This window comes from Patella vulgata, chromosome 3, assembly GCF_932274485.2.
Source record: "Patella vulgata chromosome 3, xgPatVulg1.2, whole genome shotgun sequence".
Classification (NCBI taxonomy): domain Eukaryota; kingdom Metazoa; phylum Mollusca; class Gastropoda; family Patellidae; genus Patella; species Patella vulgata.
The window spans coordinates 84900717-84915683 of record NC_065881.2 but is presented as its reverse complement, the minus strand read 5'-3'; the positions used below and the strand labels follow the sequence as shown (position 1 = coordinate 84915683).

At 35.6% G+C, this 14967-nt stretch overlaps 2 protein-coding genes across 3 annotated transcripts in view; one reads left to right on the top strand and one right to left on the bottom strand.

The window, feature by feature from the left end:
* Nucleotides 1–1564: 1564 nt before the first annotated feature.
* On the bottom strand, nt 1565–12549 carry LOC126816477 (repressor of RNA polymerase III transcription MAF1 homolog). 2 transcript variants are annotated; one of them, XR_007678390.2, is made up of 8 exons: nt 11744–12549; nt 11233–11370; nt 9812–9983; nt 8481–8605; nt 6666–6779; nt 6214–6288; nt 5036–5812; nt 1565–4983 (listed from the first exon to the last, which is right to left on the bottom strand). XR_007678390.2 is itself a non-coding variant. In XM_050543095.2 (7 exons), exons 1-7 carry the CDS (start codon nt 11824–11826, stop codon nt 5803–5805), a joined length of 717 nt encoding a protein of 238 aa, XP_050399052.1. In that variant the 5' UTR covers nt 11827–12549; the 3' UTR covers nt 1565–5802. The 2 variants fall into 2 exon arrangements, 1 of the variants encoding a protein (XP_050399052.1); XM_050543095.2 differs by having other exon boundaries at nt 1565–5812.
* Nucleotides 12550–13042: 493 nt separating this feature from the next.
* LOC126816440 (ranBP-type and C3HC4-type zinc finger-containing protein 1) overlaps nt 13043–14967 on the top strand; it is a 51785-nt gene continuing 49860 nt past the window's right edge. The window contains exon 1 of the mRNA XM_050543015.2: nt 13043–13137. The gene's annotated coding sequence lies outside the window, so the exon portion shown is untranslated. The remainder of the gene's footprint in view (nt 13138–14967) is intronic.

Genomic DNA, 14967 nt, shown 5'->3' with positions numbered 1-14967 from the left:
CTCGGAAATCCCGTCGCAGTTCACGTCTTTTGATTAATCTGTGTAGAAACGACACCAGACAAACTAATACCTTTACATACAAGACGTGAGAACGGGGCTGGGGTTGTATGGGCTTTCCTTTGGGTCAAAACAGAAACAAATCTAGATGTGAACAAATCGTTAACCATACGGAATGTAACGAAATAATAAACCCAATAAGACATGGAGCGTCTGTCTCGTGCGTAATGTATTTTCTTCTCTTTAGATTTTCAAGTAAAACAAGTTACGGCAATCATGTTTGATGTGACTCCCATTTTTGTGTTATAGGTTTTAATCTTAAACACTTGACCCTAACCCTAACCCTAATAGGAAGTAGGAAGTTCCATGTGGACACAGTACGGACAGCTAACCGCTAGTTTTTCGGTGTAAAAGTGATGGAAATAGAAAAGGGAGTCGGATCAAACATGATCGCCCAAGTTACTCACTGACTTGAGGTTGATCCACAGAACTGAATCTTTTGTTTTATTTCGTTTTTTTTTTTTTGTATTATTTAACTTTCAAAATATATTTATGGAAAACTGGGTTTCCTTTGGTAACAAGCATTTTAAGCCAAAGCCACTGAAATTATATGCATTATATGTTGGAATGACATGAAATTTGACGTCCTACTTTTCTGCACCAACTAATGAGAGAGAGAGATGGGGTTTAACGTCCACTCAAAACAAACTAGGTCATTTTGGGACTAACATAGGGTTCAATTTTTTTCTATAATTCGATTGCACGTAGGGGTGTTTAGCAGTGGGAGGAAACCGGAGTACCAAGAGAAATCCCATGAGCTTGGACAGGCGACCCTACTCCTTGTTACATACAACCGGAGATTCGAAACCATGCCAGTTGACTCAATGACACAGTGCGCACATGCTAACTATTCAGCCATCCAACCCCCCTACCATCTAATGAAGATGGGCCTACATCATTGGCATTTTTTTTAGAGTCTCTGCGCTGCACCACCGACAAGGTTAAAACCAGACCTGGGAATCCCGACAACTCTTTTCAGCCAATACCGGGGGGGGGGGGGGAGCACGGGACCTCAAAATTAGCTAGCCAACGTCTCTCTCAGTGAACCACTGCAACTCCTGTGGATCCAAGATTGAAAGTGTTATAATTTAATTAGATGGAGAAATGAAGGTTTCGAGAGAAACTAGGTCATTTCGAGACTAACATATGGTTCAATTTGAGTTTAAAAATATGCATGAGCGGTAGGGGTCTTTAGCAGTTGAAGGAAGCTGGAGGTCCGGGAAAAAAGCCACGAGGTTGAGACAGGCGCCCCTACTCCTTGTCATGTGCAAAGAGGGAACCGAAACCACGTCAGTGGACTCAATGACAGACCTTATGATTTAAAGTGTATGTGTTACACCATTCACCCCCTCCCCCCCCCATCCTGTATATTACAGAGCATCTTGATTATTGCCCCTATCCCCACCCTCACCATTCACCCCCTGCCCCTCCCCCCACATCCTATATATTACGAGCACCCAACAAACCCCTAACTATATATTGTTGTGATAATAACCTACACACAAGACAAATTTTAAAAGATTTATGAAATAATAAAAGTAAATATTCATAATAAGCTACAACATAATCGTACAATAGTCACATGACCACAAAATAATAATAATCACATGACCACAAAATAATAATAATCACATGACCACAAAATAATAATCACATGACCACAAAATAATGATCACATGATCACAAAATAATGTTTTTACTCTAGCTTTCTAGTATCAACCATTGGTTTGTTATGCGGTTCCAAATTCAATCCCCGGTAATTTCACACATCAGCCAGGCTAATGACATGCAGTGTACTGTATGGGGAATTTTGCCCAGACAGCGACACTACAGCCTTTACTTATTTTCATTTTCTAACTGTCCGTTTTAAAATATATCGACCAAATCATGACTAAGAAAAGCTTAAGGCTTGACACATTATTTTCATGTGTGCTAAAATATCAAAACTTCCCATAGTCTTAATAAGTGCTTAATATTTACTCAAGATAGAATTTTGGACCTAGGATAATTCTCATCTTAGATGCAATTTGAATTTCAGGCTCTAAACTAGAAAAAAAAGATTATTTTGGTTTCTGTGTAGTGAAACTAACAAAATATTTACACAGATGAATGATATAATAAAACAATAACATATCAAATTTATAATAAAATATGGAAAGATGATGTCTTAACAAAAGGAAAATGATAAATGACATTATTTCTATGTAAAGTGCCATCCCAAAATTCCAACAGTTGGGTACAAACGCAAAACCTGTGGAACTGGGTGGGTGGGTGGATTGACATGTGATGAATGCTGAATCATTAATGGAAATATTTCAACGTTTTCTTACTCCATCATCGTGGACAGGTAGATGGGTGGAGATCTATACCCAGGTTATTTGTTTGAACGCAAGCATTGAAGTCCTGCGACTGTCATCAATCTCTAAATGTACCAATTAATACACACATCCTCGGTATCTACAGTGGTCTCATTCCTTTCCTCTCCACTAACCTATGGGGTAGGGGTGGGGGACACACATTCCAAGTTATCTGCCCTTGATGATTGTGCTATTTTAATCAACCAATCCTATAAATCGTTAATTGCAAAGGAAGTTGGCAAAGGGAGAGAGAGAGAGAGAAATGGGGTTTAACGTCCATGCGACACAAACTAGGTCATTTCGGGACCAACAAATAGTTTAATTTTATTTCATTAATTCGCTTGCGCGTAGGGGTCTTTAGCAGTGGGAGGAAACCGGAGCACCCAGAGAAATCCCACGAGGTTGGACAGGCGACCCTACTCTGGCAAAGGGAAGTAACTCTCATCGTGATGCAAGAAGTCGCCATATTGTTGTGAACAGAAACAAAGAGGCTAAAGAGTCTTAGTAGGATTGGTCTGTAAACTGTTTTTTGATTGGATTGCAGACTTAAGCTACGATCAAGGCCAAAGCAGATAATTTGAAATTGTGAAAAGCCTATGGATTATCCCAGGGTATAGTGGAGTAGAACGGAATCAGACCACTGGGGATACCTAGGATGATATATACACTGTATATTCTTTAATACAAATACTTACAATTCAGCACTATTTATGACCATGTTTGATTTTATTTATATTACTAATTATATTTAATAATACATGTATACTGATGACTTTCCTAGCCAACGGAACTGAAATCAAATCGGTTTAACGTCAAACTGTTCTGCACCGACTGGGCTAATGAAGAAGGGCATACGCCTTACAGTGTGCTATCGGGGATATTTTGCCCAGGCAGCGGCACTATGGCCTACTCTTATTATTATATCTAATTCCAAGTGTCAAGGCTTCTTTTATGTCCATGCCAATTTCTAGCAAATATTTTACATTTTTAACATCACTTAAAACAAACAATCCAGATTAACAATGATATCTCTGGGAGAAAATACTCAAATAATTATTCAATCTGATTAAAACACTGATCCTATTTCGTTTCGTTCTTTATAGTTCAAAATTTCGTTTTTGGTTGTCTTGATTATACTAGGATCTGGAAGAGTTGTTATATAACAGCGAATGAAAGGTCTGTTATAGCGAGTTCCTGGCGTGCTCTGCACGGAACTGTGGTTAAACCCTTAGAAACATCAACGCTGATTGTTTAATCAATGTCTGACGTCATAGGGTTAAAAACCGCGCGTGCGAACCCGTGACACAACCTCCCAGTACAACTGGTCAGATGTTCATGTAGTGTAGGCCATCGAAAGTATAAAAAAAAAAACCAAACGAAATATAGATCTGTATTTTAATCAAATTGATAATTAATCTGAAAAATTCACAATTGTATTAAATCGATATGCATGAGTATGGGAATCTATATGTGAATGATATCATGATAAAATGTAAAATAATTTGATGTCTGCTCTGAATATAAACATGATATACGGTGATTAGAAAAAAAAATAAGAATAAAATAATCAAACAGAAATACAATATGGAATAATACTGAATGATATATAAAGGAATACATTTTTTTTTTTTTTTTTAAAAAAAACAAGGGACAACATGGTGTGGTTTGTTTTATGCAGGCCAGTTAATGGGACTGAAGTTGTACTGTAGAGATAATCTTATTTGTTTAAAATTTCTGGGCTAATTCTATATTATATCGATGAGATTGAGGAAGTTGACCCTTCAGCTCTTGGACCGACCAAAACTACTGCTCCTTAATAACCCTTAGGGTCCAGTGATTAGCTGAGGTGCACCAAGAACTAGAATACAACCCTACATTATGAAGAGCTACTCCCATCTCGGGACCCTTTGATTCCAGTGACTTGCCGTGGCCCCCAAGAGAACAAGCATATGACAAGCTACAATATGGGGAGCTATTCCCATCTCGGGCCCTTTGATTCCAGTGACTTGCTGTGACCCCCCCCCCCCCCCAAGAACTAGCATATGACAAGCTACAATATGGAGAGCTATTCCCATCTCTGGCCCTTTGATTTCAGTGACTTGCTTTGACACACCTCCACCCCCCCCCCCCCCCGAGAACTAGCATATGGCAAGCTACAATATCTCAGGCCCTTTGATGCCAGTGACTTCCTGTGAGACCCTAGAGAACAAGTACACAACCCTACAATATGGCGAGTTATTCACATCTTGGGCCCACAACCCCACATATATGCTAGAACGTCTCTGATCTAGCATTCGCTCATATACATACATGTATCCTCATCATGGACCGTCAGTGCATCTGGGGTTCAGCTCCATTTGTTTCATGACTTGACAAATTAAACAATGTTCACAAAATGTTTACGGTATGCATACCATGTATCGGTATGCTAGCTACGTCCACGATCTCCACCCGAGTTCCATCGAACATTCTAACAACATTGTTCAGAAAATATTAACCTTATTCATAACAAGCGCGTATATAAACCATGCGTCTGTATCATAGCAACAAATCACGGTCTCCACTTGACCTCCATTGATCATCATTGGGAAATATAGCAACAACCACGATCTCCACTTGACCTCCATTGATCATCATTGGGAAGTATCATAGCAACAACCACGGTCTCAACTTGACCTCCATTGAACATCGTAACAATATAATGGGATGTATCAAGCGAACAACTACAGTCTTTGACGTCACTTGAGTTCTATTGAACATATAACACCTTAGTAATATTTGTAGTTAATTACAGAATTATTCATCTCCATGACGATGAAACTGGACAGATTTCTTTTTGATTTGGACAGAAAATATCATTTGGTTATATGTCAGTCCTTCACAGCATATTTTGTTGCTGTCTAAGTCACAATAGACGCAATCTAAACCGGATTGTGTAGGAGTTATGGATGCTTCGGAGAAAACTTGATAATACCAGATTTAACAACCCATATTTGACCCCAAAAATGCGGTCTACTAAAATGGATTACTTCTGCATGAATGTTTGGAGCAAACTTGACACTCGATAATATCCGTTTCTTGATAAGCCCTTATTAGGCCAATTTACTATGACAACTTCATGTCAGATCCTTGATATTATAGGACCAGCCCTAATTAAAGCAGTCCTAAGGCCAGTTCTACTTGGAACAAAGTTGATATCAGATCCTTAATCAAATGATTTTTTTTGATGACGAGGCTGTGTTAAGTCAATCTATATGTTTTGTCTAAAAGCTGAAGCATATGAATAGAAGAACAGGTGTATTTATATACAGGTTGATCATTTGTCTGGTAACTACGGTTACTATAAACAGGTAGATGATGCTAACGAAGTTGGGATGTTTACATCAGATTACAGATCCCTGAAATTATCGAAAAATATTCCTGATTAGTTGTTCAAGTATCATTATTGCGAAATGGGGTTTAATGTCCACTCAACACAGAAATTAAGATTAATCAAGGGAAATAACTATTGCAGTAATCCACATTAATCAAGGGCATTAACTACAGCAGTAATTAACATTAATCAAGGGCAGTAACTATAGCAGTAATTAACATTAATCAACGGCAGTAAATACTGCAGTAATTAACATTAATCAAGGGAAGTAACTATAGCAGTAATTCACATTAATCAAGGGCAATAACATTAATCAAGGGAAGTAACTATTGCAGTAATTAACTTTCATCAAGGGCAGTACATATTGCAGTTAATTAGCAAATATACCATGTAAACAATGATTTCCTGTTTTTTTTTATTACTTACATATGTAGACTGTCTTCATCCATATCCATACTCATATCTGTTCCAATACCAGAATCAACAAATGATACTGATGCTCTGTAAACAAATGGAATGGGGTTTAACGTTTAGTTAACACAATAATTTGGTCATTTTGGGACTAACATATGATCATTTTTGGTTCTATGGTCATATGTGCAAATACTAGGAATATGAGAGAGAGAGAGAGAGAGAAATGGGGTTTAACTTACACTCAACAAAAACTAGGTCATTTCGGGACTAAAATATGGTTCAATTTTATTTCAATAATTTGCTTGCTTGTAGGGGTCTTTAGTAACGGGATGAAACTGGAGGGCACGGTCTATCCGTCCAGCACCACTGGACAAAGAGACACCACGCCTGAAATTCTGAGGAAGCTGTACAAAATAAAAATGTCTGAAAGATGCACAAGTAAAGTTATAAAATATAAAACTTACGCTCTACACGTAAAGAAGACGATTCTCTTGAGTTTTCGGTTATAGAAGAAATAATTAAACGACCAAATACAACCTTCTTCACCATAGGGGTCAGAGTTCAAATCAGGATTGTAACTAAAAATACAAACCATATCATTAATGGTTAATACACAATTTAATTTTTATTCGTTTACTAAAACAACAAGTTCTTTGTAACATGGAAAATCTTTCACTTTCAATGGCCTACACTACATGAAGATCTGACCAGTAGTACTGGGAAATCGCTTCGAGGGTCATACGAGCGGCTACTGACGTTTCTAGGGGTTTACCCACAGTTCCGCGCAGAGCACGCCAAGAATTCTCCGTAACAGACCGTTTCATCAATTAGAACGCTTGTTATATAACAATTCTTCCGAGTGCTAGTGTAGTACAGACAAGTAAAACAAAATTTTGAACTATAAAAAACAAAACGAAATAGGATCTGTGTTTTAATCAGACTGAATCCTCCATAGATAACATTAAGGCTAAGTACTATGTCTAAAGTCTATCACTGCCTTCATATTCAGATACATGAGATATTTAAATTCATGAAATCTGATGCAAGATGGAGATTCGGGGTTGGGGGGGGGGATATCTTTGTCAAAAGATTTACATTTCTCACCTCACCAGTTTATTCATGATGTTGAATATTCAAAATTTACTGTACGATAAACTAAACTTAACTTTATTTACCAGCAATAACTAATTTTGAAATATAAACAGAAAAATATGTCCCTTTTCATGTAAAGCAGCTGTATTCAAAAACAAGAATTATTTTTCTCACAATATATATTTTACAGTGTACTAATATATAAACAGTACATAATATTACCATCATTTAACATACAGGATTATCCTTCTATAGAATTCACTGTCTTAATCAACCCTTTTTATCTTAATATTACACTGTTATTACACTTGTAGATAATCAACCCTTTTTATCTTAATATTACACTGTTATTACACTTGTAGATAATCCCTCTATTGTTTAATCTTTATCTACATTGTATCCACTTCATATCACATAATATTACATCTTATTATATAATCATGGCTAATTTGAACAATTTCACACCTGTACATGTACCTTATGCCCTTCAAGTTGAGGATGTGATACATGTACCATCAAGATAATGTGAATATACAAGTTTTATATGTCAAGACTCAAGACACTTGTTTGTATTTTGTAACTTATTTCACTGTTATTTAAACATGCATTATGCAAGGGCTAAATCAGCCTATTGCAGGTCTTTCTTTAGGCCTGAAATGTTTTCTAAATTATTAATTAGACATTAATTAACTTATCCAGAACATTATTAACTCTCAATGCCATCATTAGCCTTTTAGCCGATTGGAATACATTTTTTGAAAAATAATTAAACGTAAAGATAGATACATGTACTCAAGACTTTGTTTTTTATCATACCAATTTTAGTAATGATTTTGGCTGGCCTAAAATTCAAAAGCTAAAATCTTTTGGTGTAGAGTGGAGCAATTTGACTGAAATTTTCAGAATATTCTATTTACGTTATCTACTTTTTAACTATTATAGCGAGAACTGTCAACTCTTTATCTAATCTCCCGTAATGCCCCTTTAATTTGGGTTTAACATCTACTCAACACAATGTAGGTTATTTTGGGACTAACATATGATGCAGTTTTATTTAAATAATTTGTTTGCATGTAGCAGTCTATAGCAGTAGGAGGAAATCAGAGGACCTGGAGAAAACCCATGATCTGAAGATCATATGCTAGACGATCCCCCCCCCCCCCCCGCACATCTCTTCAAATACCCACCTATAAATATCACATTCTGAAAGACAAATTTCTTCATCTAAAGCTGTCCAGAATTGTTGCTTAAAGGCCCCGAAGACATCTCCTGCAGTGGCAAACAACTGGGTATCAACTGCATTAGTCACCCACTGAAACAATACAAAGATAGGTTGCCAGGAAACAATACAAAGATAGGTTGCCAGGAAACAAGAAAAGGTAGGTTGACAGGCAATCAACCATACATCCACAACATTAAGGCAATAAAATAAAACAATAGAACAAACATAGAAAATGAATCATATCGAGATCAATTATTTTGGGATTTCGGCAGGGGACATCAGCCTCACTGTTGGCTTGTTTATATTCTTTTGGTTTTACTAATATCTATTAACTATATATATATATTATATATATAAATATCGTAAATGAAATGAAAATGAATTGAAATAAAATGGGGTTTAACGTCCTACTCCGACTGGACAAATGAAGACAGGCATATGCCATACAGTGTGCTGCTATGAGGGAAATTTTACTCGGACAGCAGCACTATGGCCTACTCTTATATCAAATGAAACAATAGAACAAAGATAGACAATGAATCATATTTGAGAACAAGTAAAGAAACTTTAATCTTGGTCAAAATAAAGTCGCTGATCCACTTTTGTATTTATCTGAAATTTAATTTTTGAAGGCATAATCCACGATAAACTCCACTCATCAACAAAAATCTCAAGGAATGAATTCAATTGTACTAAAAAGAGGCTCATCATGTGTTGATTATAGCTGATCCACTTTTGTATTTATCTGAAATTTAATTTTTGAAGGCATAATCCACGATAAACTCCACTCATCAACAAAAATCTCAAGGAATGAAATCAATTGTACTAAAAAGAGGCTCATCATGTGTTGATTATAGCGGTTAGCGGTTGACCCGGCCGGCGTTGCACGGGTAAAGCCATGGACCGAATTAGCATAACTCTGGTAGTGGTAAGTAGGCCATCGTCACCAGGCCTTTGTTACTCTCGGGCCCGAGCTACCCCACGCTGACAACCCTGAACAGACACAGACAGACAACTAAACGACAGTAACAAATATTGGTATAGATATATTCTACAGTAGATATCGAATTTGCAATTCATCAAATCTTTGGAAATAATGAAAAGAATTTAACTACTTTTGAACTTGTACCGGTATTCTACTTTCACAAAAGTGTTTTATTTTGATTAATGATAGGGAAAGCTATATGGTTATTTTTCTGATCTCGAAATTTAGAGCCAAGATCTTGGTGGTCGATGTTCTTCGTACAAACCAATGGCCCAAGTGTAAATTATAACGTTACTATTCAGTTTACTCACCTGAAGACTTGGCTCTCGGCTGAATTCGTCACTTTTTGCATGACTGAAATCGTAATCAGGTTGAAAGGAAGCATTAAGTGTAGATATAAGATAGAACAGTGTTTTCGTTGATATTGTATCACATAAATATCCTTCACTCGAACCATCATAACTCTTACTATACCCCCGTAAACTAAAACAAAAAAACAAATATCACCATGTAGTATTCTTTTAGATACATGCTATTCTCTACAATATTAAAAGGAGCTAATATTTGGGACCTAGAAATTGACAAAAATGGGTCGCAACGCATATAATAATGTAATATGAATGTATATAAACTGATTTACATTCAATCGTTTCTGTTTTTACTGTAATTTCTAATCAGTTATGTTCGGCGAAATATGCCAGAAATCTCATGTGAATGGCAATCTTTAGCGTCTGGTTTTTCCAGTCTACACCAATGGTATTTATTGCGCATGCTCTCCAGATAAGAATATAGTGTTACCATTTGACATGACTTGTGGAATATGTCTAGCTGAAACACATTATGGTACACGATTCGTGTACCAATGATAAAATGTTTATTTTGTCTTGAAATATTGGATATCAGAAGCCCATCTTTTCCCTGTAAGATCACAAGACCAATGTTGATTTGAATTGACAAATAATTCGTGTTTTCAATGTCGAAGATTTTTGATGATATTGAGTTAGAGACTTAGCTACTTTAAACTATGGTTTCATGATTGTTATCTTATGGTTTCTCTTATTATTGTTCAATGTACTTACCACTGTCACAATTTTTTCCTCATTTGTAATTTGTATGCTTGATAACGACAAGTGAATTCTTGTCGAAACATTGTGTGTATATAATAAAGTGATTGTTATCCATAGAACTGTGTTGTGTTATATTATGTTCAATCGCTAAATGCCATTCAAAGATTATTTTCTCTACAAAACTACTTCATTCTTTACAGGATTATAAACCTAATGTTATTGACTGTTCTCTGTGGACTGTTAGAAATTTACTTTAATGGATTGTGGAGAGACTGTAAACTTACTTTAATGGAGTGTGAGAGACTGTCTACTTACTTTAATGGACTGCGAGAGACTGTCTACTTACTTTAATTGACTGTGAGAGACTGTCAACTTACTTTAATGGACAGTTAGAGATTGTTAACTTACCTTAATGGAATGTGAGAGACTGTAAACTTACTTTAATGGACTGTCACAGACTGTCAACTTACTTTAATGGACTGTCACAGACTGTCAACTTACTTTAATGGACTGTCACAGACTGTCAACTTACTTTAATGGACTGTCACAGACTGTCAACTTACTTTAATGGACTGTGAGAGACTGTATATATTGTAAACTTACTTTAATGGGCAGTGGGAGACTGTCAACTTACTTTAATGGACTGTGAGAAACTGTCAACTTACTTTAATGGACTGTGAGAAACTGTACTTTGTGGTGGTGAAAGAGCTTGTAAGCCTCCAGAATTCTGACTGTTTTCGTTACTTAGCAACTTAAACAATCTTTTGTCATTTCCAGCCATTTTGCATGAATAACTCTCAATTCTAAAAAAAAAAAGAAAAATTAATAACACATGTATTCGTCAAACCTAGAACAGAATATAAGAGGGAGAGAGAGAAACAGGTGACCCTACTCCTTGTCACATACAAGCGGGGTATAGAAACCATGCCAATTGGCTCAATGACAGGCCTTGTGATTTGACATGCATTTGTTAACCATTCGACCACCCAACCTCCCCAGAATATAAGAACTTGATACATTAAGGACGGTAATAAGAAATCCTACTGTTCTACACCATCCAAGCTAATGGATAATGAAGAAGGGCAAACTATACTACATCACATGTATCAGGGGAAGAGACAGAGAGAAAGGGCAAGAGCTTTTTATGAATGTGAAGGACTGTCTATTCATACAAACCTTCCATCAATTCTGCAGTTCTCCATCTCCATGCACAGAGAGGAATTCACGGCCTCAAATTTAGAATTTTCTAACAACTTCATCTTGAGTTTGTATACGTCTGCTAAAGGTCTCTTTAACTCCTTCTTTTTGACTTTATATTTATCTGCAAATTCTAATCAACAGTATTTTCCAATTTTTCCTCTTTTTTTTTAAAACTTTGCAACTTTTCTGTCGGTCACTACTGACAAATAATTAAATTCAGAATTCGGCTTTTTAAATATACTTCTTTCAAAGGCCTATTTGTGTTTTGGTCGATTGTCTAATCACTTGTGTAAACACTAATTATCACGACTGGTCGGCTTTGTTTGTTGTGGCTTCGATTTGACAGGCGTTCGTTCAACCGAATTTTGACAGCGATTATAACCGTAAATTGGCTATGATTCTTTCAATAAATACATGAAAAATGCGGCGAACAGTTTCTTAAAATACTTTTAGGGTGATTAAACAAAAGTCTGTACGATGATTTACCATGTGAAGCGACAGTGGGTGAATTTTTTAACAACAAATTTCTCATTTCTGTATAGCGGAAATAAACAACCGCCATTTGCAATTTATCAGCTGTCAAAATTTTTTGTCTCTTCAATAACTATTAATGGAAACAAAGACAATGAATAATTTTATACGTATCAGATCCTTTCTATCAAAATACACAGTTTTTTAGCCTTTCAGCTCACACAATTCGCAATGAATACCACAGAACCTCAATTTTACAACAGCACTGATGACCTACAAATTTCTTCCTGGAAAGAAATTGAAAACAATACATAGATTCCCACAATCCACCTGCTGAGTTCTAAAAATAGACAATATCTCATAAGCGCGTGGTTTACCAGTCTTTCTTTATTAGCGAATAGAGTCAATACTAGCGAATATTCGCCAAGCCGTTACAATCACTGAATACTGATAGGGATGACATCATAGACATTAGTATGTTTTTGGATGACATCGGTGCGGCTTAATGAGCTCGCGATGTTAACTTTTTTCCTTTTTCAAATTAAATTCTAGGACATTTTTTTGAAGCATTCCATTAGAAAAATAAATAAAAGTGTTTGCAGCTAGATAAAAATATGTTTCCTATTTAGTGTAAAAGGCACCATATCCTGCCCGGACCAGATTGTTTACAAACACGCGCCATAGAGCCAATGATTGACGCCTCGTGATCTGACGTCACATGTTGATCTTATACAGAGTTATTAGAAAGCTTTCGTACTAGGTCCGTGAAACAGATTGCTATTTTTAGTTACTGGCTAAACATGACTAGACGTCAGGATAGATAACTCTCGTGGGAAAACCCAAATAAAACGAAAATAGAACAAAATGCAATAATTTTGAAGATTTTGATGAAATGATTGGTAGGTATCTAATAATTTTGTTGTTTTTTTGTTTTAAGATAGACAAAGATACTCCAATCAATTATAAATTGCATACAATTATTTACACATACATTTCACATCAAATGATTGACAACCCTTATGTATTAGTTACCACCCTTGAATTGCATAATGATATTGATAAATGACAGATAGCCTGCCAATTCAATCAATTGTCGCATCTAATTTTGGAATTTGAAAGACAAAAGTTAGTGAAAGTATTTCTGCGTATTCTTGTCAGATCTGTTGTAAACAACGATTCTATATTCATAAACAGGTAATTTTGTATGGGACTCCTCTCGCGATCATGTTCGTGTTCAACAAAATTCAACAATTGTAAGTTCTGGAAACTTCCATTAAAGGAGGCAAGTCTCTAACTCAATATCATCCACAGTCTTCGACATTGCAAATACAAACTTACTGGTCAAATTAAATCAAGACTTAGAGCAGGGTGATATCCTTGGAAAGAGATATCGCGATATTTTAAAAAAATATCGCGATGTAATCACTTTATCGCAATATTGTATAATATGTCAATAATTTCAGTTTAGCACTTTTTAAATGTCAATAAACATGCATAAAAAGTTGGGAATACCCCCAGGGTAGCCTATTCTCTTGACACTTTGTAGTCAAATAATATTATTAGATTTTTTTAGCATAAATATACGGGTACAGTGCCAAATTGTCAAACAAAATTTGATGAGCTGGTTCAAACACAGATCTATATAGCCATGAAGACTTGCTAAAAATGTTGTTGTTTATTACAGTTTTAATTTTCAATATATTAATTAAAATATTTTATTTAAATTAAGAATATTTACATGAAGGAGGCACAAAAAACATTAAATAAAGCTTGTGTTCTTTCAGCCATGCATTTTATTTTTTATAGCTACTTGCGTGGATGCTATTCATTTACCCTTGCAAACTCGTTTTGAACACTCAGGAGTTTATAACAGTATTTATTGAGATTTATTCAATCTTATTAAAACACAGATCCTATTTCGTTTCGTTTTTTGTAGTTCAAAATTTTGTTTTACTTGTCTTTACTACACTAGGATCTGGAAGAGTTGTTATATTACTGGCGTTTTGATGGAACTGAGAGATTAGCCAATGAAACGGTCTGTTATGGCATCTTCTTGGCACGGAACTGTGGGTAAACGACTAAAAATGTCAACGCTGATGATTGATTAATCAATGTCTGACATCACAGGGTCAAAAGCAGCTCGTATATGACCCCTGACACGACCTTCCAGTACAACTTGTCAGATCTTCATGTACATGTAGTGTAGGCCATCGAAAGTATAAACAGACAAAACGAAATATAGATCTGTATTTTAATCAGATTGAGATTTATTAAGCAATAAAATATCGTAAATAACATAAAAAGGAAGACATTTTTTAAAATAAATATGTTAAACATCATCCAGAAAAATCAAAACCTCCACCTCCAACTACAATCGGTCAAATCTTCAAAAATACGAGAAAAACTGTCTTACCCCAAGCAATAACTATGCCAACACCATTCAATTCTTCTTATTTCGTGTAATATTTTTGACAACAACATAGAAACGCCAAATAATTTTCTGCGTCATAAAGCCTAGTATTCAAAATGTATCCAGGTATATTCTCACTTCAAAATAATCAAGAAAGGTCACTCTTTGGATGTCGATATTTTTTTCATGGACATTATGTCCCTTGAGTTTATGTCAACAACATGGAGGAAACAATAGTTGTATTGCTGCTTTAGATATATTTTGGAATGATAATACTAGACTTTATGATGCTGATAATTATTTGGTGTTTCTACATTGT